Source organism: Bos grunniens, chromosome 5 (assembly GCF_055505025.1).
Source record: "Bos grunniens cultivar Pamir isolate PY7600 chromosome 5, Bosgru_T2T1.0, whole genome shotgun sequence".
In the NCBI taxonomy this organism is placed as follows: Eukaryota; Metazoa; Chordata; class Mammalia; order Artiodactyla; family Bovidae; genus Bos; species Bos grunniens.
The window spans coordinates 24,643,717-24,671,328 of record NC_141169.1 but is presented as its reverse complement, the minus strand read 5'-3'; the positions used below and the strand labels follow the sequence as shown (position 1 = coordinate 24,671,328).

Here is a 27,612-nt window from a genome sequence, read left to right as displayed (position 1 = left end):
TAGATACCGCAAGACCTGGGTTTAAGCCGGAGCCTCTGATGTTTACTTCATGTATTTATCTTGAGCAAGTTGCTTTAGTGATCTCAAGCTTCCTCATCGGGTAAATGGGAAAGTTCCTCAGAGAAGCAACCTTAGACTTGCTGAGGGGCTCAAAAGAAGTAATATATGAGGAACTGCATACAAATACTGATTAGGATTATTAGAGACGGTCTACAGAATTAGGCTGCCTGGGCACATTTGCAGGCTGGAGCTAACCTGCCATAGTTGTGAAAGGGGATTCAAAGTTGGAGGCAAGACAGAAAAAAATCATGGCCCAGTGTGTGGACGGCTGAGGACACAATCATTGCACAAGCATCTCGTGAATGAATCCTTAGCGAGAGAAGCTGAAGGCAAGAAAATCAGCTCACAAGAAATCAGGAGAGAACCTAGACATGAGAAAACACAACCCAGTCATTCCCGTCACTTTCCTACCCACGGCTGACTGAAGATGGAAAGGAAGAGAGTCACGCAGGGGGAGCAGGGGAAGGCAAGCCAGTCTACGCCTGTGCCTCACTGCCCATGGATTACTACTATAATGCTGTGTCTGCTGGGGGGAACCACTGTTAGAATTGACTGAGGCTCCCTCTAGAGTGGTTTTTCAAGTTTCGTCTCTTGTCTTAGGCGCCTTGTAATTCAGCATGCCTTTTCCAAAACACATGGAAAACCTGAAAATAAAATGCAGAACAAATGCAACCCAAATGACATCATTGTTCTGAGCGACAACTAGGGGCACACTGATCTCATAACCCCATTAAATGGGGTTGCCACCTGCTATTGTCCTTTCGATGGCAGAATCAGCGGCGCCCAGCACAGAGCACTGCCTGCACTAACAGGCATCAAACAAATATCTGTTAAACTATCTCATCCGCCTATTTAATAGGTTATAAAATTGTCAGCTTTTTCACCAAAACTACCGCCTTTCCCCCCTCCCCAAAGTCTCTCTTGAAATTCAATTCCATTAAGGCTTTTTAATACATACGAGCAGCAAGGAATTTACTTATATATATATATATATATTTTTTTTTTTTTTTTTTAAAAAGGCAAAACTCCAAGTTCCCACCTGGGCAGCCCTGACAAGCTATTGTTTGAACTAGAGTACATTATTTAACTTGGGTGACAAGCTCAGAGGGTAGAGACCCCGTCTTTCAGAAACTGCAGCTCTGAGCACACCGGGAGCTCTCGATAAACAACAGCAGCAAGACATGCTGTGGAGGGACCTAGTTTAATTATTTATTTCTCCAATTCCAGATTTTTGGCAGCATGTGTTTGCCCCTTGCTTGATTTGTAAGGGGCAGCCACCTCCCAGAAGTGCCCCGCACAAAGATGGATAAGCAGCTCTCTGACTTTTCCTTCCCCTCATCCCAGTGCAAGTAGGAACACCTGATCGAGCCAAAAACGTGGATTCTGAGTGCATTCAGGGTGCCTGCTGGGTTTGGAAGGGAACTAAGTCCTCTAGGACTCAATGGGTAGAGCAAGGCAGTCAAGAGAAATGTTTTGGCTTCCACACATCTACACAGCTGTCAGATGGCGGAGCTTGGATTTCCACTGTTATCACCTGCTGCGGGCCTCCGAGCTGTCTCGACATTAACCCGAGAGACCAAGTATGCCTGAAGCTGCACTCTAAGTGCTATGTGGGGGTACTTTCAAGTCTTTCAACAGAGAAGTCAAAGACAATGGTTTTTGCCAAACTTGAATTCATAAGGATCTCATGAAGACAGATATTAAATATTAACTTATAATTGCATAGCCAGATGAAGTCATGTAGGGAGTATTATGCATTATTTACATTTTAAAATAATTATAACAGTAACTAAATGAAGACATTATGCGTGTGCCCCAGCACACAAGTAGTGAGCAAGGAGGAGGAAGCAAATGACCATTCTAAGGGGCCTTGCAAAAGACCTGTTTTTTTTCTTTCTGAGTAATAAGGCTAATATTTGGTAAGATGGGCTCTGCCTGGATGCGGGTGGGAGTGTCATTCCATACACTTCTCAATAGACCTTAGCGCCAACGTCCTCTCTATGCTTACACAACGAATGTATCAACACAACACGTTTTTCCAAGTGAAGACTTCTCGCCTTGCTCTCTGACGCATTTTATACCAAAACAATGGCAACACCTGTAGCCGTTAATTTCTGCTCTTTGATTTCTGTCCAGTTATAAAGGAGGCGCTCAGCAGGCTCCCCTCTCAGGAGCCATATGTGGAGTTGATGTGCCAGCAGCCTTGGAAGGAAAAGAGCCTCGGAGAAGTGCACAATGGCTCCATAATCCCCATCAACTGGACCCTCTTGAACCGCGGCTTTCTTTCCCAGTCAAAGAAACGCCAGTTTCAAGAGTCAAGCTGTGGCTGTCCTGGGAACCCTGGGGGAGGTGAGGGATGGTGGGTGGAAAACTCTGCCATTTGCCTGGGTGGGTGGTGCCCCCGAGCCCTGCCATCTAGTCAGACAATCTGGAGCCCAGAAACTGCCTGTGGCACCCCCGACACTTTCTCTCGCCCTCCCCTCTAGGGTGAGGCTTTTTACCCACAAAGCCACCTCCGCCGGCCCAGCCTCTCCCCGAGCCGTAGACCACAGCGCACACCCTCAGCAGAGCCACAGCCCCGCCCCCTTGCACCGGGTCGCGCAGAGGGTTCTGTTCCCCTAAGCCTGAGCCTCTGTTCCAGCCTAGCGCTGACCGGTGTCGACCAGACCAACTCTTCAGACCACATCACATGGGTTACGGGGGGTGGGCACAAAGACTGGGGTGTGGCAAGTCCTTTAGTTTCCACGGCTTCTCAGCCCAGGGCACTGCGTTTGGTAACCCTGGTGAGGACAAGGGTCAAAGCCGCAGGCCAACCCAGACCACACACCGGGGGAAGCGTTTAGGGGAGGGCGGGGGAGCTGCCAGGGGAGGCTCAGACCCAAACAAGCGCCCCTGTTTGGATAGGCAGGGATGGCAATGGGATGCAGTCACCAGAGTTTAGAGCTTAACTCCTACCCTCTCCACCTCCCTTTTTTCACACTCCCTCGGGGACTTCCGGCCGTGCTTTAGAGTAGCCCGAGGTACCAGAACTGCCGTCGGGCGGCCACAGGGCTGCGTTAATCCGAGACCTGGTAAAGGTCAACCCTCTCTGCCAGCGGCTCTGCCTCGCCCGCGGCTCCGCAAAGGGAGCGCTCCCCTCCCCAGGAAGGGGCAGGACTTACGCAGTTGTTCTCGTTATTATCGATCTCGAAGTCCCAGCGGCAGATCTTGGTGCGCGCCTGGATCTCACTCATCCTGAAGAGGCAGAGTGCGGTGGTGGTGGGCGAGCGCTTCTCCTGGTCCTCTCCGGTGGCTGCGCTGAACACGCCTGCCCAGACGTCCAGGGCCTCCACCAAGCTGGAAGAGAGCAGCAGGCGGCGGCCGTCTGGGCGGCCGTGGCCGCAGTTGAGGGCCGCCTGGCCCTGGAACAGGAGCATCTCGGAGCTCTTGGCGATGCGCGCCATGCTGGGCCAGCCGGTGGCGGCGCCTGTCGAGTAGTTGTAGGGGTAGTAGGGGAAGTAGACGCTGCCGTTCCAGAGAAAGGCGTCCACAAAGTGCAGGCTACCCCCGCCGTCGCGCAGCTTGAGGCGTCCCGTCTCCTTCGTGGCCAGGCTGCGCTTCCCCGTGTCCTTGAGCGCGATGGCCGTTTCGCGGTCGGACGCCGCAGGGTTGCAGCGGCTCGCCGTCTCGGACTCGGGCAGCACATAGGTGGCGGCCACTGCCAGGTACCAGCTCTGGGTGTCGTTCGCGTAGTACACCACGCCAGCCGTCGAGCCCTGCGGGTGACACGACACCACCTCGGTGCCGTTGCGCAGGGAGCTGCGGCTCAGATTGCCCAGGGGTCGCACCTCGCAGGCGCCCCGGTCGAAGGTCCAGCCGGTGAGCAGCAGCCCCTCGAGGCCGGCCGCCCCCTCGCGGTAGGGCAGCAGCAGCTTGCTGAAGCTGCTGCCCGGCCGGGGCCGCGCGGGGGGCGTCAGCGGGACGGGCTCCGAGCAGTTGCCCGCTTGGTCCCGGTATAGGCGCGAGAGCCTGTGCTCCAGGCTGTAGTCCAGCTGGTCTAGGCAGCTGCCGCTCGCCACGAACACGCCGTCCTCCCGGCTCACCGCGATGGCTCCGATAGCTTGCTCCGACCGCCACACGGGCTCGTCCGCGCCCCGGCCGGGCGCCGCGAGCGCCAGCAGATAGGCAAGCAGCGGCAGCAGCGCGGCGGGGCGCGGGGGGCGCGGCGGTACCTTCCTCCGGGAGACCTCCATGGGGCTGTGGCGCAGGGCGGGGGGGGCGGGGGGGCCGCCCCCGGGCAGGGCGCGCGGCGGCGACAGCGGCTCAGGCGCGCGGCGAGTGAGACGCGGGCGGCGGCGGCTCCTGCGCGCGCTCGGGTTCCCGCGGCCGCCCCATCCCCGCGGCTCGCCCGGGAAGGAGAGCGGGGAGGGCGGCGCGCGGCGGGCTCGTTCCGGCAGCCTGTGCAGCGGCTGCGGCGGCGGCGGCAAGCCCTGCGCGCTCCGGCGCCGCTTCCTCCGGGCCCTCCTTCTCCGGAGAGTTCCTCTGTGCAATGCTGGCGCTCGAGGGGAGGCGCGGAGGGGAAGGGAGGGGACGGGCGGAGGGGAGCGAGGCAGGCGGGGAGGGCTGGAGAGGTTGGGTGCGCTTGTGCGTTTCACTTTCCCATTGTGAAAGTGGGATGCAACTGGCCCCCTTCCTCATCCTCTTCCTCCTCCTCCCTCCGCCTCCTGGCCGCCCGCCCTCCCTCCACGCCCATCTCCCCTCCCCTCTTGATTCGGTGAGATAGGGAGGAGGGAGGTCTCGTAATTTGGGTTACTGTGTAGGTGGCCTCTTTCATCTATTCATAACAAAGCTAAGCCTCCTGCCGCCGCCACCACCATAGCCCCTTAGCTCTCCCGGGGCTCCCGGGGCGCGTTAACAGCGCACCAAGCTGGCTCCGGCGCCTGTCCGCCCGCGGGGCTGCTCCAACGCTCGGGTTTTGTTTACGAGAGCGGCGCGGAGAGATGCGCAAGGCTCGGGGAACTAGGACCCAGGCCGCCAAAGGGTTGCAGCTGAGGCCCGGGGCTCGGGCCACTGGGAGGCTGCGAGGGCTGCTGACAGGTGTGGAGCGGCGGGAGGGAGGCCCTGGGGAGGAGCGCGAGAGAGGGAAACACTGACAAGCCCGAGGCTCAAGGAACAGAGGCGCCCCTGTGACAGGAGATGGGTTTCCCCGGGTCAGAGGAGTGAGGTGGAGGAAAGGCAGGCGCCGAGATTCTGGTTCTGGACAATCCCTGGGGCCGGAGCTCCCATACTTGAGGAGGTTCTCTCATTTCCCTTGGCAACGGAGACCCAGGCTTTCAAACCTAGCACTTAGAAAGTTCTACTCATCATCTAACCTGAATGATCATGGCTAATATTTATTGAGTGCATACTGCGTGCCGGGTCCCGCTTGAAATTCATTACGTGGATTAAAACTCATTTAATACCCATAACAACCCTGTTAGTGACTTGTTATAATCAGCCCCATTTCGTTAGGAGGGGTGGAGACGTTGTGGAACTCGCCGGGGGTCCTACTGCTGGCAGACAGCAGAGGTGAGATTCGAATTCTCTTCTAGCTCCAGAGCCGCTTACACCAGCCCCCTCTAGCCAAGTTCCACCTGTGGTCTTTATGGAACTACCTGGAGAGCATTCTCAGCAGGTGGGACGGAAAAGTTCCCCAAGTTGAATGTTCCCACCTACCTCCCAGCCCAGACTTCAAAGTCAAGTACCCTTATTTCCCTAGAGGCGCTCCCTCTGTCTCCTCCTTTGGCACCTCTTTCCTTTGGACTCTCTGAGGTCTCACCAACCCACCAAGGCGGCAAATACCAGCTGGGCCGCCCCCCCAAACCACCAAGAACTTCTGGAGCCCAGTGACTATCTGAATCATTGCACACCTGTGTGTAGGTTCATGCTTTCTCAGAAGGGAGCCTCAGAGACTGCACAGATACCTCCCAGCTCTGAGGCAGCTGCACCTTACCATCTGGCAGGTGATCCGGGGGTGCAGCAGGGGGACCCCGAGAACCTGGTGCACCCCATGAGAGAGGATCTGTGACCCTTTCCAGGCCATTTCCAGACCAGAGGCCCCAGGGAGGATAATTGGTCACGACCCCTTTCTTCTTTCCCCTCCCAGTTTCCCAATTCTAGATGGAATCGTTTTGGGGGTGCAGTGGGGTGCCTGTGCTTCGTCTAGATGCTGAGTCCTTCTGAAGGAGCAGCTGTTGCAGGTGTTAAACTTCTACCATAGTGCCCCAAGTTCTCCCCTGTGCTGAGGGACAGGGCAGGAGGAGATTGATCTGGAAGGCTAAAGCAAAGGAGGGTGAGGGGAAGCAAGAAGCACAAGAGGAACTGGGGTTTCCAATCTGGACGTGCAGTTAAAGACTCACATCATCCCGGCAGTAGCTCTCATACTTTGAATTCACAAGTGGTCATCTTTCCATTTGTCCTTTCCTTGTTTGAAATTGGATAACATTATCTTTGCCTGCCAGGAGGCAGCACGTGCTTTCCCACAAGCTGTCAGGTCGCTCTTTCTGCTGCGGTGACGGCAGTTGGGGTGCCAGTGAGGAGAGAAGAGGAGCAAGGGAGAGACCTAGAGCTACCAGATCGAGGTGAATCAGGAGATCTTTAGGTGAGGCTAATCAGACACGCTCTGCTCCAAAATAATCAGGCGTCACTCCCTGCACTGTTTTCCCACCTGAAATGTTTTAAGAATTTTTGCACTGCTGGCAGTGGAAAAAGTGGTGTCTTGGAAGCATCTGCAGTAGCTCATGGAACCCTTCACAGCATAGGAGGGGATGTGTGTGCCCATATTTTGACAGTGTTCCCCGTGAATGGTGAAGAAACACAATGATCTTCACTGCCTTCATGAGCCGGCTGTGGCAATGTTGTGAGAAGCAACAGTTCAATTCCATACTGGAGATAGTTTTACTTCACTGGTAACCAAGTAATTTCTTGAAGTCCCGTAGAGTTGGTACAATCAGGAGCAGACCATCTTGGGAGCTATTTGGATTAAACATACTCTGTGGTGCGGCATTTTGATCACTACTCAATTCATTGCTGCCTCGTGTTGAAAAAGAAACAGCATCTTAAAAAACTCTACCAGCAAGAAGCATAAGTGGCTTTGATGGCTACAGTCTCTTGCCATTCTACTGGGATCATAAGCCCCACTCTTGAGAGCAGGCTTCTTTTCTCTCCCATTTAATTGTATGCAGGCTCCTATGGCGAAAGAAATCAGAATCTGTGCCTATTTTTTGGCATGAAAAATGTAGAGGACTAGGAAGCATATGAATGTGTTCTTTGCTGATTCTATCCTGTTTGGTACAAACACGTTTGGCCCATTCCAATTTTCCTGTGTGCTAAAGCTCCACCTTCAGGACATAAGTTCACGTTTGAAAACGGTGGGAAACATGAACAACCAAAATAAATATTTAGGCATGTGGATTCTGAACGTTTTTGATAGCTTTCTCTCGGACACCACTGTCTGGCTGAGGATGCGAATCCCACCGGTGACCAGGTTTCCCTCTCCCAGTGCTGGAGCCCAGCCCATCGGGTGTCCTGTATTGCACATTCAGAACTCCTTGTAACACAACTGGCTGAAACCCAAAAAAAGGAAGATGGTGCAGATTTATCCTCCAGACAGAGACCTGCTACCACGGAAACAAGCAGTTCAGACTGATTCCGAGCAGTTTTTATTTGTAGCATTCACTAGATGGGAAAGTCTTCATAATGAGAAAATATCAACTCCCCCAGGCACCAAAGGCAATCTGGGTTAACCAGACCATCCACAATCAGACTCATTTCTGCTGGACAGGACTTTATAGATCCCGTGGCTTCCTGCCGAGGTTCAGGACATTAAGAACTGGTCAGCAGGCAACTGGTCACAGTCACAAGATGGCTATCATTGGTGCTTCAGTGGTCTTTGGGAATGACTGGCCCGGCAGAGATGAAAAGCCACCAAGACTATTAGTTCCGGCAGCCAATGAGTTCTCTTTATACCTTATTCACGTAGCTACGACCCCCTCTGTGGCATTTGGAAAGCACCACTCAGGGGACTGAATAGTTCCAGTCATGTCCTTCTAGGACTTAAGACAGCTTTGCTCAAATCTATGTGGTCTTCCACATCAGGGCCCTTATCAGAGCTTCTAGCCCCCTTTGTGACTGACAGGAAAAAGAAATGAGCCAGGCTTCTTTCTAGTCTGCTGATGAGTAGATGGTTGAAAGCAGATAAGATGAAGAGCCATTTAATAAGTTTGAATTGATGCTGAGAGACGAGTTGAATGTAGTTCAATAAACATGGAAAGTCAGTCAAAGGCACAGTTAAGATGTGGTAAAGGAACATTCATTGGAAGGACTGATACTGAAGCTCCAATACTTTGACCACCTGATGCAAAAAACAGACTCACTGGAGAAGACCCTGATGCTGGGAAAGATTGAGGGCAGGAGAAGAAGGGGGCGACAGAGGGTGAAAAGGTTGGATGGCATCACTGACTCAGTGGACATGAGTTTGAGCAGAGTCTGGGACATAGTGAAGGACAGAGAAGCCTGGTGTGCTGCAGTTCATGGGGTCGTAAAGAGTTGGACACGACTGAGTGACTGAACAACAACAAAGGAACATGGTGCCTTGTCTTCCCTGCCCACCCCACATGGCCCCACACAATTGCTGAGCATCTTATACTTTGGTGATGATGCCCATGCCTTTGGTTAAAGTGTTGAAGGCTCAGTGGTGTTCCTTCAGTAGGCAGAATTTGGTTTGCTCCCCCATTACAATTGTTTTTTTTGGACATCACATTGTCCTCACGGTCATTCACCAGCAGAGATACAACTGTAGAGGGGAGAGTGGATTGAATGTACAAGGTAACAATTCTTTACTCCAGGTCCAGTGACTTCCTTTAAACTAACAGGGGGCCCTCACTCAGCTCTAGGGATGGCTGAGTTACTGCCCTATGGAAGGGATGTCAAATGTCAGATGTTTTTAAGGGACTGTGGTGTTGAGGACATCACCCTGCCATCCTAACACCTCCCTTCTCATGTAATGCACTCAGCGTCATGAAGTTTCTCTTGAGCCCTTTCTGCAAAACATTCACCAAAACCATCAGTGGTTAAGAGCATGAGACCATTATCAGCTGAAAGCAAAATACGGTAAATCATCAACCATTGCAGTGTTTTTCCAGACCAACCGGAGTTCATCCGGCACAATGCACAGTCATCCATTAATTATTCCTCCAGATCTGGGGGACCTCTGCAACTTGTGAGCAGTCTCTTGGTCACCAACTTTTCTCTGGTTTTACACAAAACCCGGGTCTATCCCTGCTCATGTTTTCCTTGCTGCTCTTTTGAAATGTGGAGCCAAAAGGGCATCATGGACTAGACACAAAATGCCGATCCCTCTCTAACACCTGCCCTGTGTCTCTGTCCTGCCGTCATAGCCCTGAGGCTCCTTATTAGTGTAATCGCAAGCCCTGAATCCTTTGATAACTGGCGGCTTGGCATAAACCCATTTAAAGAGAAGAGCTGCCAGAAACCAGGCCCTCATATTAATAACTCAAATTCTTGAAACGAATAGCAGAAGATAAGATAAACATGCAGATAACGTCACAGTCACTCATATTTCCGTTTCCTTGAGATTCTGACAGGGAAATGCTCTGAGCTGACGATGAAGTTGCTGGACTGGGCGGTGAGTGGTCTGCTGCTTGCCACCAAGTTGGCACACCTTCTCATTTTTAGGCCTTGCCACTTCCTAGAAAATATGTCCACCAAGGTGGATGAGAAGCAACTGGCATCAGCTCTGAACTTGGGTTGTTGACAACAGGAAGCTCAACATGTGGTCCCCATGGTGAGGGCAGCCTCACTCGTCACCCATGGTGGGGAAGGCACTGGACGCGCAGACAGCATCATGCAGAGTCCCAAGGGCAAATCCGATGGAAGGCTGAGTGTTTACCTCGCCATTCTGCCCCTTCTCTAATCCTATTTGTTTTTCCTTCCCCATTTGTGCTGGGTGGTTTCCACTGATCTCTACAGAACACAGTCCCACTCTGCTCCATCCTGCTGTACACCCACAAGTTTGACGTTTTTGGACGTCCTCCTTGCTTTTTGGTTTCCAGTTAGGTCCAGCCAATCTGAGCCCCCATCAGGAGACCCAGGGGTGATGTCCAGATATTTATGCTTCCAGTGATCTGTGCACTGGCCTTGTCCCTCTCCAAGGCCACAGAAGCTATGGTCAGCCCTGTTTTACAACTACATCTGTGGTCCCAGCCTTCTCTGGGTTATCACCAGCCTCCCCCTACTCTTCAGGTCTGCAGGAACCAACGTCTCCCCCTGTTGCTGGCCCTGGCTGGTCTCCCTTCATCTCATCCACACCTCTGCCACGGTCCCTTCATTAACAAACCCATTTGCCTGTGTCACTTCTTTTCTGTCAGAACCATAACTGATGTACCAGCCCCCCTCCAAGCATGGGTGGAGAAGGGGACAAGAATGCTACTTAAATCTGTACCTTCTATTTGTCCACTGATGGGGAGCATGGGACACTGCTAGGCACAGAGGAACTCCTAGTCTTTCTCTCCACATGTTTGGCTCCCCCCAGTCTGGATTTTGGAAAATCTCCATTTCTTTCTCCCCTTTGCAACAGGCTTTCCTACACTAGTTCAGCCTGGTGATAGAGACAAATAGAAACCTGACTGAGTAAGATTATATATTTTTTTCCAGCTAAGTCATAAAACTAAAAGCTTTACCTTAAAAGTAAACCGAGAACTACTGGGCGCTAAGGGTTCAAAAGGTGGTGGGGAGCAGGGATGGTTCTGATATCTGAAACACTGCTGAACGTTTGAAGTCTATTTTCAAATAAGACACAAGACTGAACACTCTGCTTTTTCCTTTTTAGACATTTCTCCTTAAGTCTGAACTTCAGCAGTCCCTTCAATACAGTCTAGAAATTCCATTTTTATTCATGATTCCCCAGAACAGGTTTATGAAGAGACTGCTATCGTCTCTTGTCTCCAGACTTCACCCCACCCCACCCCCACTAATATTTAGAGATAAATCAGGCATTCTGGGCTCCTTCATGGCTCAAGGACAGGTGACACGCACAGCGTTCCATGCAGTAGAAATAGAAACCATCTTGAGTTCTAAAGCCAGGAGTTCTTTAGAGGGAACTTTATTTTTACTCTGCTGTGACTTCTCGGCTTTCATCATCTGAACCAGCCAATTTGAAACCAGACTCCCCTCCTTCGTTGGACATTCTTAATGGTGATTAAATATTTACACTGTCAGAGGCCTTTTTTTCCCCCACCATGAAAGCTGCAATTTGGAACATTCAGGAGCTTTAATTGTGAGGAGAGGCGCACTGACATTCATGGTCAAAATGCTCAAAGATGCTCTTCTCAGTCGCTTTGACTGGGGGGTCGAGGTGCTGGCGACAGGACAGGTGTGTGATCCCAGCAAACTAGATTTCTTGCTTAATGAGGACTGGAGACAGAGCTGTTTGAAGCCACTTAGCAGAACTGGGCTGAATCGAGGCCCCCTTGCGGCTGTGGGACTGCTGGAAGCCCACCCACTAGGACCCAGAGCTCATGGACCATGCCCAACTGTGGAGCAGGTGAGGTTTGCCATCCGGGGTCTCTGAATCCCTTTTACGTGCCCTCTTCCTCGCTTGGTGGTATTATCTCCAGCCGCCCCAGCCCCTTGGGAAGCCCAGCATAATGATTAAGTGCTTGGGCTGTAGAGTGCGTCACTGTGAAGGGTGAGCCCTGCACCAGGGCATCTGGCCAACGGGGGGCAAGAGGAACTGAAATCCAGCTCACCTCTGCTCACCCTCAAGGAAGAGATGCTTTTTCTTTTTACAAAGACTTTACAAGGCTAGTGGTAGCCTTAGTCAGGCCTAAGTTCCAAATCTAATGCCATCACCCCAAAACTATGTAGCCTTGGGTTCTCTGAGCCTCAGCATCCTCACAGTAGCCAGGAAATAGTAGCATCTAACCTTATGGGAATTTTCAAGCATACTAAATGACACCATCATCATCACTACCATTACTCTAATGCTTTGCTAACCCATTATTAGTCTGCTAGGGCTGCCATAACAAAGTACCACTGACTGGGTGGCTTAAACAACAGAAATCTATTTCCCTATAGTTCTGGAGCCTGCAAGTCCGAGATCAAGGCGTGGTGGAGTTGATTTCTTTTGAGGCTCTCTCCTTGTAGACGGCTGTCTCTTCCCTGTGTTTTCACCTAGTCTTCTCTCTGTATTTAACTATGTCCAGATTTCCTTTTTCCTTATAAGGATGCCAGTCCACCCTGAAGCCCTCCTTTTACTTCTTTAAAGACTCCCATATCCAAATACAGTCATATTTTGAGATATTGGGGGGTCAGGACTTCAACAGATGAATTTTGGGGTGTATTGGGACACAATTCAGCCTATAATACTCATTTTAAATCTCATCCTTGGAGGAGAATTTTAACTAGTGTTTCCTGGGCATATGCCCAGTACTGAGCACACTTACTTGAATTTGACCAGCACTTAAGACTTAGGTCATCCTCTGGCTCTAACCATCATTATTGTCAAAACCAACTAGTGTTTACTAAGGAACTTCCCTCTACAGGGCTTTGTGCTAAGAGCTAGTGATACACTTGGTACTGTCATCCATTTTTAGCAACGGGATATTCCTTCAACAAGGCAGACCTTTCCATGCCTCCATCCCCTTGCATATACTTCTCATCTAAAACATCCTTTCCCTGGGACTTCCTTGATGATCCAGTGGCTAAGACCCCACACTCCCAATGCAGGGGACCCAGGTTCAAGCCCTGGTCAAGGAACTAGATCCCACATGCTGCAACGAAGACCTAGCACAGCCAAAGAAATAAATACATATTTAAAAGGAAAACTAAAACATCCTTTCTCTCTCCTCTGCCTTGCAAACTCCTATGCATCCTTCAAGACCCAATTTAAAAGCCACTTTCTCCTGGAAGTCTTTCTTGAAAGTATACTAGAAGCTCTCTACTAGACTATGAACTTTAAAAATTATTTTACATTAAAATAGAAATCAAGTTCTGATTCATCTTCATGCCCCCTGGGAATGGGCACAGGGCCTGGTGTACAGCAAATGTTCATTCACTTATTCTAATATAGGAATGAATATCGCTTCCTTGCCAGACTCCCTTCTAGCAGTGTACTTAAACTTGCCTATTGAATGTGTTTAACTGATTTCTCCATTTGGTTGTGAATCCCCTTTTCTGAACTTGAACAACACTTTATCTGCCAGTCTATGAAAGCATTTAAATCTTGCAGTCTACATTGTTCATTATACATTAGTCACGTATATAGTTCTTCTGTTCAACTGTGGATTCCTTGAGGTCAAGGATGATGTCTTATTCCGTTTATCACCATAATTCCCTTTATTCCCTCACACTTTTTGTTCATTTACCTGCTCATTCCTCTAACAAATACTTTCTGAGAACCTACCATGTGCTAAGCATGTGTTGAGAGTTGGGGCAGTGAGCTAGATTGATGGTTCCCTCCCTGTGCAGCTTCTTAAGCCTTGCCCAGACTCAATGGTCAACATTGGCTGAACTGCATTCTAAACACTGCAGATGCTAGAGACAGGGCGTCATTCTTTGGGGTACCCACAGCCCTAGATACAATGACAACCTAGCATACGTATAATGCATATTTACCAATTTGTGAATTCATTATCTCTGTAAAGACAGAGAACAGAATTGAGAAGAGCGATAGCCAACCACAAAAATATATATTATTGACAATATGGAGACGCACCCACTGAATTCATGTATGAGTACAGCATTCAGATTATTTGTTAATTTATAGCATCTTTGAAACTTTGACAACGGCTTTGTGTTGAAAAGAGAAGAGTCTTATACTGTAATTATGTTAGACAAGCTTATAATAATTATCAATGGAGTGCCAATAATACTTTAAGAATTCCAGTGAACATTAAGATCACATTAGTATTTAAACTTAAAATTTGAAATCACACAGGTATTTAAAATTAAGCTCTTTAAAATTGAAAGTGTACAGATTCAGCATTTTCTGTTTTTTAATAGCCAAGTATTCTAACAAATATAAACCCTCCTTTTCATGGTGGAAGCTTCTATTTATAATAAAAAAACTTCATCTAAAATGCTTAGTGGACCCCTTCTAAATCCAGTGAGAGTTTAAATAATCACCACTCTCTAATGTATCTTGAATGATATTCTCTATTTTGTTTGAAAAATATGGTAATATGCCAGATATCTGGACCCTTACAGGGTAGGGGACACACCCATCAACAGACAAGTTTTCAAGGGTATATCATTCTATTATGCTTAGAAAGAGCCAAGTTTTGATACACGCTAGGATTCCCCCTAGTGGATATAAAAGGTACTTGATAAGAAAAAATAGATACCACCTAAGGGGAGTTGCCGGGTACTGTGGTTTACAAGCTTTCTTTCATTCCTTCCTAGCATCTGTTCCCCTGAAGGTGGAAGTATGTCACCAATTAATAGAGATTTGGACTAGCAGTCATCTATCTAGTGTCCATAGTAATTAAGGTATCTGCCTGCAGGCTTGCAAATGCAGCATGAAATTACAGTCAGCCTTAGAACCAAGCAATAAACTGAACATTCTTTAAAACAATACTACCTGATGTCCATGACAGTCCCCCAATCAAATTCTCACTGTAACTGTTTGGGTCCAAATTGATATGGTGCCTTAATCCAAATCATGAAAACGACTGGCTCTTTTCAGAGAATCTATTAATGTTAATAACTATGTCAGTGGTGGACAACTACTTAAAAAAAGTGCTTTTGTATATTGTCCAAATAAGATTTTCTGGGTGTCAGTTTTTGTCATGTTTTTTGAAAAATACCCACTACTTGCCATGTAGAATGTTATGAATTCATTCCATCCACACTTGTTGATTATAGGCATAGCACCACATATCAGAGGGAAGGAGGAAACAGATCTGAATAAGACACATTTCTCAGCCTCTGAAAAGCTGATAATCTACTCTGACATGTCAATTTGTTGTCTCCTTTACTGGTCCCCATTTTCTATCTACCTCTTTAAATGATGGGTGGGGAACCATGGTAACTATATTTATCTGCCCTGAAAGCTTTACCATGACTGTTCTTCTGGTAATAGAACCCGCCCCTATGTCCCACCCCCAACCAGATGACAATGTGAACTCATGACACATGACCTAGGTCTGGCAAATCTAAGTGTTCAATAGCTGGCAACAGTGTTTGGTCTAAGGATAGGTCATATGACCCAAGCAAAGCCACTCAGAGTTATTTCTAGGGATTGTTAGGCACTGGCAACCCACTCCAGTCTTCTTGCCTGGAAAATCCCACGGACGGAGGAGCCTGGTAGGCTACAGTCCATGGGGTCGCAAAGAGTTGGACACAACTGAGCAACTTCACTTTCTTTCTTGTTATAGTGTGGTGGGGGGGAAAGAGCCTCACTGGGATGGCTATTCTTGAGCTACCAATGACTTTATTCTCCACCTAGCAGAAAAGTCCAGTCTGAAATTGGAGGCAATGAGGCAAATATTCAAAGAGAAGCAGACATAAGACAGATACACACACACACTCTCTCTCTCTCTCTTTCTCTCTCTCTCTCTCTCTCTCTCTGAGTGAAGCCCACTGGGACTGGGTTCTCAGTCTGGTCCTTTGACTTGAGTTGTCTTGGGTTGAGTTTCTCTCCCTTGCCCTGTGTCTGGCCCTCTCTTATCCCAGCTCTGTTCTTCGTGGTCAGCATCACCAATATTATCTGCTGAAGACTAAATTTCTAGATGAGAATGACCTCTTGAGCATTAGATCTATATGTCTAAGTGCCTACTGGTCATCTCCCTGGGACATTCCACATGCATCTCAAACCAACCTTCTTTCACCTTTCCCCCACATATTCTCAGTTTCAATGGATGATGCCACTGTCCACTCAGGTTCTCAAGCCAAAAGCTGTAAGTCATCCTGGATTCTTGCATCTGTGTATCTAATCAGCTAGCAAGACCATGTCCATTCATTGATTTTTATCTCCTCAAGATTCCTCTTATCCCAGACCCCTTCTGTTTTCTTATTCCTCCTCCTCAGCGCAGCCCCTCGTGGCTTCACATCTGGGCCACTGTAGGTGAGGCTGGTATTCCTGGCCTCAGGCTCATTGTCTACCCCTCTCATCCAACTTCTGCATTGCCTTCTCATTCCCTTCCAAGATGGAAAATTGATGAGGTTTCTTACTGTTAAAAAAATCCCTCAATGCCTCCCCATTGTTTTCCAGTCTTTTTATGTCGTGGTCTCATGAGATTCCACCCTGCTTGGATCCACCTTCCTAGATCCACACGAGGCTTCTTGCTGCTGGAGGTGATCGTCTAAGAGCCTGGCTGCCAGGCTCTGCCCAGTAGTCCCAAGGACTTGAGAGGGCAGGGAAGTATCTCAATGTACCATATGCCATACTTCTGGGGAAGCTCTGGCTTAGAAATTACTGCTTACACTTCTTGTGTGCTAAGTTGCTTCAGTCGTGTCTGACTCTTTGTAGCCTGCTAGGCTCCTCTGTCCATGGGATTTCCCAGGCAAGAATACTGGAGTGGGTTGCCATTTCCTACTCAAGGGATCTTCCCGACCCAGGGACTGAACCCAAGTCTCTTATGTCTCCTGCATTGGCAGGCGGGTTCTTTACCAACCTTGCCACCTGGGAAGCCATAAAAGGACCCTGACTGCCTGTTTTTGCAATGCTCTGTTCCCATGCCTCCGTGTGCATGTGTAACTGTGCCCTGGGCCGAGCTAACTGGAGAGTAGTCGTGCAGAGCCAGTAAACCTGAACTCAAGGACATCTGTGGGCACTGGTTGATATGCCTGGGGGCTTTCGTTTGGTTTGGTTCTGCCTAAAGGTGGAGGTTGATACTAGGCTTCTGCGGAAAGACCCTAAGAAAAGCAGATGAGAACAGTATGCCTCCTCTTTCTCGGACAATTCCCTGTAGAGAGCAGGGGTTGGGGGGAGCTAGAAGGTATACTTTGACCAAAGGCCTATGATATTCAAGGCATTCACACCATTTTGGGATCTAGTGATAGAGTGAAACAGAGTCAGAGAGTCAGACTTTCTTGCCAGCTTTGCAGAGAATACTGTTTAAGCATCAGAGGAGTTGCAGAGTAGGAAGGAGGAAGCCACAATCAAAGATGTTGTCCTGGAGGCTCCCAAAAGTGATTGGAGAGACTGAAGAAGAAAGGAGTTGAATCTAGAGTTATACAGATTGAGGATATCAGCCAGGAAAACTCAGCGGTATTAGCCATGGAATCACTCTGGTAATCACTGGAGAAATCTGTGAAAAAAATAGTTTACAGAAGTTATGCATACAAGTTATGATGTGTTTAGTTATAAGGGGGAGAAAAAGTCTAAATACTTGTAGCACGGACAAGTAGGGGTTAATTTTTTCCCCCCACACAAGGAGTCCAGTTGCCAGGATTGGTTGCTATTCAGTGTTACTATCAAAGAGCCCCCCAGGCTCCTATTATCTTTCTGCTGTCACAAGATAGCTGCCACACTCGCAAACATCATAACAGTTTTCTAGACAAGAGGAGAAAGCTAGTTTTCTCCTAGCAAGACTGTCTTTCTATGTCCAAACGCAAGGCCCTGGCTGACTTCCCCTTCTATCTCATTGACCAGAAAGGTGGTTATGTGCTCACCCTGGACCAATCACTGGCAAAGAGAAACGGAATGACCATACTTGGCGCCTGATTGGCTCATGAACTTGGGTCTGGGGAAGGAGCTTACCTTCCTTGAGCCCATCCCAAATTGGAAACTAAGGTTCTATTAGAAGGGAAGGAGGGAAGGAGAGGAGATGGGTGTTGGGTAGGTCAGGAATGCTGCTGCAATACTAATGGATTTATGGTTTCGCATTCCCTATTCCTTGGCTAAAGTCCTACTCATCCTTTGGGTTCTCACTTTTAGCATCTTCTGACTTTTGTTTGCCAGAATTGACCTTCTCTGGTTTCACCAACATACCTGATTCACACCCCAATCTTTGCTCTCATTATACCCCGTTGCAATATGTATTGGTCTGAGGGCTGTCTGGCTTTAGACTCCTTGGGAGAACTAGTTATATTCATCTTTGTCTCTAATGTCTAGATTGATACCTGGCACATAGTGTTTAGTATCTGTGGAATAGATGTTGCATAAACAAATCCGAAATAGAAAATAATCATGTTAGCACTGGCAACTTCAAGCATGAAGACCCACTAAATATGCACAGTCGACAGCTATTCAATTCAGCCACACCTATTTACGGAGGGTCTATTGTCTGCCAAGCACCAGAGGCAACCGAAGAGAAGGATAACACAGGATCCGTGAACTCAAAGAGCGTATGCGCTGCAAAGATAACTAACAATACAAAATAGCATCTGATACGCGTCTCATTAGAGCTACAGGAGTGCAGAGACGGGGGAGCCAGAACACATTGGGACAGTGAATGGCATGGTAATTAAAATCCACAGGTAATCCCAAAATCTTAATTTAATCAATGATTTCAACCTCTGCCCATAAAGGACTCCTTAGTGAGGGAGGAAAATTGTCAGATTTGAATATCATTTCCCCTCGTGCCCTGCCTATCTTTCAGTGCACCTGTGACCCACAGTAAAAGAACCACATGGTAAAGAGCCAAAGAGGAAACCAGGAAGAAAAGGGGACCTTGGTGATTCACAGCTCAGTCAGCTCGTGAATAGCTGAAAGCTGATGCAGTTTTCACCAGCGATTTGAGGATCAAATGATTCCATATTTCACAATTGAACGGCATTTGAGGTTTTTGTTAAGGTATGTTATTGGGAAAGAGGTAATTAAAACCAAGTGAAAGGCACAATGAAATGCACTAAATGATTAATTTCGTAGGCCCCTGTCTTCATAGAAGCTGTGCTTTGGCAATGGGGAATACTGAAATCTCCTCAAGCGTGGGGCACAGTGCTGAGAATCTCCTATAGGGTTCTTAACATCTTTTGCAGGTATGGGAGGCGGAAGGGCATGGACTTCTTTGAGAACCTAGTGAAGTTTAGTGACGCTTCTCACAATACTTTTAAACTTCAAAACTTTTTAAATTAAAAAAAAAAAACCATAGGATTAGAAAGAAAGTCAACTATGTTGAAATACAGTTATGAAATAATAAAATCATGACATGATAACAGATGTGCTTTTTTAGTAGCCTTGTACATAACAAGATCTAGCAGCACCTCTAATATGTAATCATGAGGTGAAGTAGGGATACGTGTGAATCAACATATTGGCAACAATTGACACATGATTTGAAAAGATCTGTGATGTCCCTTGTTGACAAAGTCACAGGCATTTCTATTACTATTCTAATGTGTTGCCCACCATTGTCATGGAAGGAAATGCCGAATTTCAGCTCAAGAAAATAAAGATGCAATTTTGTTTCACCATCCGAGGTCACGGACCCCAGTTAGAAACTGCTGTTCTGAGGCCCCTCAGCCGCCTGGAGACAAAGCTGGAAGCAGAGGCAGTGTGTGTTTTCCTGCTGCCGGTGGACAGGCGCGCAGGATGCATTTCCCTCATTGAGTAATTTATTACAATTTATAATTCCGCTCCTTAAGAAATTAGGTTCTTAGGGAGATAGATTCAAAACCAAGAAGAGAAAAAGGGCCCGTAGAGGATGCTAGTTGGAAAAAACCCTTATTAAATTCACTCCCATTGTTTCCTTGGAATGTGGTTCTCTAACACTGATGTTCTTGTCTTTTCTGCTGACTTAGGACTTGCTGGATCCTTGACAGCCTCTCCTGGTATTCTTGCCTTATCAGATGTGGACATCTCCGACACAGGCAAGATAAATTCCCATCCTCAGCCTAGAGAAGCAGTTGGCCTGCTCACTGCATCTCTGAAAATGGATGAGTGGCTAGGCCAGGTCCCTCTGGAAGGGCAACTTTGTGTCCATTAAAATACAAATGCGGAACTCCTGTAATTTTGTGTGTGTGTATGTGTGCAAATACCAAGCTGTAATCTTAGTTGACCCACCCAGTTGCCTAGGGTCTGGTGCACAGTTCCCCTTTCCTGTTTATTTTAAATCGTTACCTAAACAAGAAGAGGAGGGAGTGCAAAGGGAAGTGTCCTAACACTGTTGGGAAGGGTGGATTGCTATTTTATTGTTGCAAAAATGAAGTTCTCTTCGCTTGGAAACAAACACACCAGGCACCAATTCTCTTTCAGTAACTACTGTTTCATTCTCTCCATAAATGTGTCTTCAAAGGTTAGCTTCCACATCTGTAATTTTTTTTTTAAAGGTAAAAATATATTTGGTGGTAATCCTATATCTAAAAACTGGTAGATAATTAAAAAAAAAAAAAAACTAGGTGATTTGCAGGGGGAAAAAATCCCTAGTTCTCAGACAGACTTATAAGGGCATCACATTCCAAAATACAGAGTTGTTACAGCTTCACATTTGACCGGTGACTCACTTACTATTTTAAAAACAAATAAAAAAGTAGCCTAAAGTAAAGAACACATCTGCTGGGTGGTCACCTACTTGAATGTAGGTCATATTTTTCCCAATCAGCAGGCACAGAATGAATCACTTCTTCATTTGTATTGGCATTTCAATTATAAGACAAGCAGAGCATAAATCCTACCCTATTACTGCTATTTGCATGTGTTTCTTTTTGATTTTGAATTTTTGGCTCCAGTCTTGGCATCTCTAGGGTCTTTCTGGACAATTATTAGGTTCTCAGTAAACATTTACTGAACGGGACGTAATTAAAGAAGGTGTTGCTAGCTAGGGACAACACAGCAAATGATTTGTCTGTAAAACCTGATCAGCAGTTAAAAAGATTCTCCAAATAGAAAGATTTTCCATTCTTCCAATAATGAAGAATGGATTTTCAGAAGGGTCTAAATGGGCAGTGAAAAGATTAGAAGTGAACAAAATGCAGTCTTCCAGGAAGCTGACAGTGTTTGATATGTCATGGTTGAATAAATTACTAATTTTAATATTAATAGTGACCATGACTCTGCCTCATGTAGTCTCCTCCTCTGTAGAATGGAGACATGAACGGAATGTCCATCAGCGGTTGTTATGAGGATTGAATGAGTGAAAGCATGTAACACACTTACCCTATGCTATACTATGCTATGCTAAGTCACTTCAGTCATGTCCGACTCTGTGCGACCCCATAGACGGCAGCCCAACAGGCTCCCCCGTCCCTGGAATTCTCCAGGCAAGAACACTGGAGTGGGTTGCCATTTCCTTAGCACCTGCTTATTGTAAGTGTTAGCTATTGTGCCAGGAACGGTGTTCGGTGCCTCTCATACTTTGTGAGTAGAAATTACACAGGATCCAGGAGGAAGAGAAACCTGAGGAGCTGGGGAGAAAGAAGGGGAGAAACTTATGTTCTAGAGGTTTTCAGTTCATCTTTATATTACTGTCCTTGCTGCTTGGAACATGTGTCCCCAACTCTGTGGCGGGCTCCCTCTTATACGTCTGGGTCTCAGCATCTGCTCAGACATGCCTCCTCTCACTCACAGTCTAAAGTAGGTTCCCTTTTAGTATTCCCTCTTTCCGTTTAGAGCATTAATATGATGTGTAATTGCATATGTTATTCTTTGTTTACCCAACTGAGTGTCTCCACTAGACTGCTCATTCCCTAAATGCAGGAACTGATTGTGTTACCCTTTATCTTCAACTCCAAGCAGAATGCTTAGCACATACTAGAGGCTTGGTGAATGCATGAATGTATCAGTGTGCTTATTGTGCACAAATGGGATAAATGAATCGATCATTTATTCACAAATGAATAAATTAATGAATAAATGAATGAATGATATAGGAGGTTAGCTTGCCAAAAAAGGTCTGTATAGTCAAAGCTATGGTTTTTCTAGTAGTCATGTACGGATGTGAGAGTTGGACCATAAAGAAGGCTGAGCACCAAAGAATTAATGTTTTCAAACTGTGGTGTTGGATAAGCCTCTTGAGAGTCCCTTGGACAGCAAGGAGATCAAACCAGTCAGTCCTAAAGAAAATCAACCCTGAATACTCATTGGAAGAACTGATGCTGAAGCTGAAGCTCCAAAACTTTGGCCACCTGATCATTGGAAAAGACCTTGATGCTGGGAAAGATTGAAGGCAGGAGGAGAAGGGTACAACAGAGGATGAGATGGTTGGATGGCATCGCTGACTCAACAACATGAGTATGAGAAAACTCTAGGAGATGGTGAAGGAAAGGGAAGCCTGGCGTGCTGCGGTTCATGGGGTCACAAAGAGCTGGACACGACTTAGCGACTGAACAACAAGGAGGTTACCACCAGCCAGCGTGGCATCCATTTGGTCTTACAAGACACGTGCCTCTTGAAAGCGCAGCCGCACTTAGTAGCGTGACCCTCCAACACACACACAATTACAAACCAGACTGTAATGCTCTGTTCTCTTATGGCTTCTTCTAAGATCCTAGGAGTTGCGTCTCTCACCTCCAGAGAATTTTGAACCAGCCATATATCACCATATACTTCCTCATTATGATCAGGTTTACAAAGAGAGGGGGTGAAGATGGAAGGGGAGGGTCCCTTGATAGCAGCTGGGGTGTAAAAGTGGAGGGAAAGATAAAATTTGAGGGTCTATCAGCCTTTTACTAAGAAACACTTCCCTTTTGAAACTTCCTTAGGAGGCAGGAAATACATGCCAAAACCTCAAAGTTTGGGGTAATCAACAACACCCTAAAATCCCCCAACAGGGTTCAGACACCCAGGGTGAGACAGGAATGGATCAGATGTCTTAAAGTTGAAGGCCAGAGGAAAGGAGAAACGAAAATGGAATCCTCAAGCTGACCTCCATCATTTATTGGGAAACACAAACAGAAGTTAGGGAAGGAAGGCAAAGAGAAAGAGGTGAACTTTTCTGATCTTGCAGGGTAAAGCAGAAAAAAAGTGGCCCTGCCTGTAAACTGACAAACAGGAAGCCAGACTGCCTTTTACGTCATAGTCCAGAGTGTACATGGAGCCTGCCCTGCGGGAGATGGAGGGGCTCCTGGGCCAGTCTCACTTTAAATTTGCTGCATAAGAAGTTTGAAAGAGTTGCATCAGGGCCACCAAAGTTTAACTTCCTCTTCCCCGTGTCTTTATCAATCTTTTGCAAAATTATGATCCTTAATTCATTTCCTTTCCTGCTATGGCCAATTTGTGATGCACTGAATACACAAAATGTAATTAACAGACATGAAACCATCTGTTTGTCCGAGAGGTAAAATTATGAAGTTTCAAAAGAAAAGAAAGTATTGTGAACATGTTTGAGTATCTCTGTAAGTCTATAATAAGCATATGGGCTTCCCTGGTGACTTAGACAGTAAAAAATCTGTCTGCAATGCAGGATACCTGGGTTTGATTCCTGGGTTGAAAGATCCCTTGGAGAAGGAAATGGGAACCCATTCCAGTATTCTTGCCTAGAAAATTCCATGGACAGAGGAGCCTGGTAGGCTACAGTCCATGGGGTCGCAAAGATTTGGACACGATTGAGTGATTAACACTTTCACTTTTCATAATAAGTATACAGCTCGGCTTCAATAACAGCCAGGTGTGTGTGTGTGTGTGTTCAGCTCGCCTTCAATAGCAGCCAGATGTGTGTGTGTGTGTGTGTGTTTAGCTCGGCTTCAATAGCAGCCAGGTGTGTGTGTGTGTGTGTGTGTGTGTGTGTGTGTGTGTGTGTGTGTATGGGTGTATAGCTCGGCTTCAATAGCAGCCAGGTGTGTGTGTGTGTGAACAGCTCGCCTTCAATAGCAGCCAGGTCTGTGTGTACGTGTGTTGCTTGAAATGAAAATAAGGGGGTAGTATCTGTCCCGCATTTCATTTCTCCAATTAAAACCTTCCCACCTCAAATGGCTGTGGGTTTACCCTGAGTATGAGCTCTGAGGTTGGCAATACACAACTTGTGTACTTCTGCCTCCTGATTCATGCCTGGAACTTTCTAATTGCATGGCCTAAAGGTCTCAAAACAGATAAAACTGAAGTGAATGTCTAAAATTCTTAGGGGCTCTCACCAGCTATTTTGGAAATAAATATAGCTGCTTGCAGGCGAGCTTCTATTTGTCCAGAATTACCTAGCCAAAGTGGAAGCTGCCCACACAATTACACTCTAGTCAAAGTATTTTGAGCTCCACCCACTCCCTGCCCGTTTTTAGCATGGTGTGATGGAGCAAGCTGGCCATGAGAAGCCATGTGGAAATGTCTCCAAGTGACTGAACCCCAGGCCTGTTTGCAGGTGGGGCCTGACCACTAGCTGCCAGCTCCCTCCTGCCATAAATACACAGATTGCTTTTCAAAATTCTTTCACCCAAGCTCCCATGCTTAAAACTAATAAAAGGAGGGCAGGCCTCCTGTCTCCTTTTTACAGAGTAGGAAACAGGCTCAGGAAGGCAGCTGTGTGGGAGAATCAGAACGTGAGTGTCCTGATTCCTGGTCCACTGTTCGGCAAGTCTCAGCTCTCAGCATTGGTACCATCTAGGGAACTTTGAGAAAAGCCAGATGGCTTTCAGGCTCAAGACCAGCTTCTCAAGGGATGGAACCTGGAATGTGTATTTTATAAACAGCACCATAAATTCAGATAAACAGCCAAGGTTGCAAACCCTTAGTTTTAACACGGACTTAATTGGAACACCTAAGACAAATCATGTGAAAATGAGTTTAACTGAAGCATGAGGAAAGAAACCTGGTTTGTTCAACTTAGGAGTAAATCCTACTAGAGCAACACTACAGCGTTGCATATTGTATCATGTATAAAGGCGCCTGCTGGAGTTGCGTAAAGGCCAGGATATCCTGTGGAAAGGTATTTGTTAATAAGATCCCAGATAATACAGCAAGAATCCAAGAGGGATCAAGATGATGCAGTAGAGGTTCTGGGAGGCAGGTATTCCACCTAAACTCCCCTCACTCATTTGGGTTTCTATAGTGCCAGAGAATGAAATAATATTCAGTACATCCAAAATGGCTCCCTGTAGGTCCAAAAGCAGAGCCTCATTAAAGACATTGTCAATCTGTTGGGCTGATATGGTCTTCTCTCTTCTTCCAGCCATGTTCCCTTTCTAATCTTGGCTGATTCAGATTTTCCAATGCTGAGGAGTTAAGAGACAGAACATCTGGTTCTGGTCCCAGCTCCCTCATTACCTGCTCTGTGATCTTGTCAGCTGAACCGACTTTCAGTTTTCTTGTCCTTGTCATGGGGAGTCTAATTCTTTCTCTGCTTGTCTTGTATGCAGGATGCACTGCAATGGCATGTGTGCATGCTCAGTCGTGTCCGACTCTGCAATCCCCTGGACGATAGCCCATGAGGCTCCACTGTCCATAGAATTTTCCAGGCAAGAATACTGGAGTGGGTTGCCATTTCCTACTCCAGGGGATCTTCCTGACCCAGGGACCGAACTCACATCTCTTGTGTCTGCATTACCACTGAGCCACCTGGAAAACCCTATTTCTACATATACCCCAGTATTGAGCATTATTACTATGAATAGCACATCGATTCCTTAGCGCCAAGTGGGGCGTGTTCATTCTGAGTCCCCTATATCATTAATATTCCATTTATTAGAGGCATGACCTCTTGCCTATCTCTGTTATGAAAATGTTTATGAAGCATTGAGTCTCTTTCCTTTAACCACCAAAGCCAGAACACTCCAAAAGTTGAAGAAAGAAGAGAGAGCTAGGTGACTCAGATCATGACAAGAGATTGGGAGAGTCTGGTGGTAGATCAAACTGATTTGGGACTGAGAGAAGGTCCCGAGGGATGGGGAGAGTGGCCGGGCTCTAGGCTCCCCAGTACAGTAGCCACTAGCTACATGTGGCTATTTGAAATTAATACAATGAAATAAAACTTAAAAATGCAGTTCCTCAGTCACACTTGTCACATTTCCAATGCTTAATCGCCTCATGTGAGAGTGACTACCATTATTAGTGTTGATGGAGGACTTGGTGATCATGGCAGAAAGTCCTGTTACCAGTAATGCTCTAGACCTTCTGAGGGGTGGCCTGAGGTTAATCTTTCCCGTAATGGGGCCAGATTTCACTTAGAAAACAGTGTTCTAGCATCGGTGCCCTGGGAGGCCTGGGCAAACTGCGGTAAGTCACTGTTCTTTCTGGCCTGCCCCATCCCCTCTCTGATTCAGCCTGGGAAGCATTGAGGGGGTCCCTCACTGGGTAAAGCCGGAGCATGGAAGCCCTGGATGGGACTCTCTGAGCTCAACAAGGAGAGTGAGGACCTTCCTTGGACCGTTGGGTACAGCCAGGGGCAAATGGGAAAACCTCTGAAGACCAAATTATGATCATAGAGAGCTTTCCTTCACATCACAGTCCTGGAAGGACACTGGCCAAACTCCGCCAGCTTCTGTCATATCTCTGAGCCATTCAGGACCCACACAGTAGGGCTGGATGGGAAGAGAAGCCTGGAAAAATCAAAGAAGGTGACCTGGGCAGGGCCCTGGAGCCCACATCATCCCACCCCTTCTTGGGAACCAGCCAGCTTGGTCAGCACAACACCAGATCTTCTTCAGAAGGTAACAGCGGCCACTAACAAAGCCGAGCTGCTAAGAATTCTCTTTCCCCAGACCCTCACCTGTGGCCGAACTGAAGGTGAAGTTCAAGCCAAGTTTTGCCACACTTTCACTTTCAGACTAAAATTCTTTAGCCACACAGGCATAAAACCTTGAAGAAGTAATCCTACTGCGGTTCCAGCTCTCTGTCCCTTTTGGTTTCTGAGGCTGTATGCCGTGCCCCAGCAGGCACCACGCCATCAGAAATCCCCTACACCAAGGCTGGAAGCTGACTAGGGATCAGTGCAGTCTCAGTGGTATTGGTCTTAGGGCTTGGCTGGATCCTTATTCCCTATTCATTCCTTGTGTGTGTGGGTGCCGTGGGGAGGTGGGAAGGGGGCTGTCTCTGAACCATTTTAGCCCAATCACATGTCTTTGATGAGAGTTATTTCTAACAGGCATCATGCAAATTAACAAGTCACTGCTGCTGCTCCTGCTGCTAAGTCGCTTCAGTTGTGTCTGACTCTATGCGACCCCATAGACGGCAGCCCACCAGGCTCCCCCATCCCTGGGATTCTCCAGGCAAGAACACTGGAGTGGGTTGTCATTTCCTTCTCCAATGCATGAAAGTGAAAAGTGAAAGTGAAGTCGCTCAGTCGTGTCCGACTCTTAGCAACCCCATGGACTGCAGCCTACCAGGCTCCTCCATCCATGGGATTTTCCAGGCAAGAGTACTAGAGTTGGGTGCCATTGCCTTCTCCAACAAGTCACTAGTTTCTGAAATAGACAACATTAGTTGTTGATTGAGATACTGATCACAGAAGGACTTCTAGCTGCCTCTGAAGCTGGCAGTCTCTGACGTGACCCTGGCTAATCAGATTTGAACCCTTTCAGACTACCTGATCAGATCTGAACCCTCTCAGACTACCCTTCCTAGTAGTGTGACCACCTGGCAGACGTATCCTATCATCCTGATTATTCTAAAGCAGGGGTCCCCAGCCTCGGGGCCACTGGAGCTTCATCTGTATCTATAGCTGCTCCCCATCACTTGCATTATGGCCTGAGCGCCTCCTCCTGTCAGAT

The 27,612-nt window shown here is 47.4% G+C and overlaps 1 protein-coding gene and 1 long non-coding RNA gene across 4 annotated transcripts in view; one reads left to right on the top strand and one right to left on the bottom strand.

Annotated features, from left to right (window-relative positions):
- The window catches only part of PLXNC1 (plexin C1), a 158,246-nt gene extending 151,672 nt beyond the window's left edge, over positions 1 to 6,574 (bottom strand). For 2 of the 3 annotated variants that reach the window (XM_086399068.1, XM_086399067.1), the window contains exon 1: positions 3,222 to 4,997. In XM_086399068.1, the coding sequence (XP_086255194.1) occupies positions 3,222 to 4,292 (1,071 nt within the window). In that variant the 5' untranslated portion in view covers positions 4,293 to 4,997. Of the gene's footprint in view, positions 1 to 3,221; positions 4,998 to 6,437 lie in introns of those variants that run through there. The other variant, XM_086399070.1, reaches the window with a different exon arrangement.
- Positions 6,575 to 17,224: 10,650 nt separating this feature from the next.
- LOC147371420 (uncharacterized) lies at positions 17,225 to 19,991 on the top strand. The gene is made up of 2 exons (XR_015163560.1): positions 17,225 to 18,835; positions 19,783 to 19,991. It is a non-coding gene; the product is annotated as an uncharacterized LOC147371420 (long non-coding RNA).
- Positions 19,992 to 27,612: the final 7,621 nt, after the last annotated feature.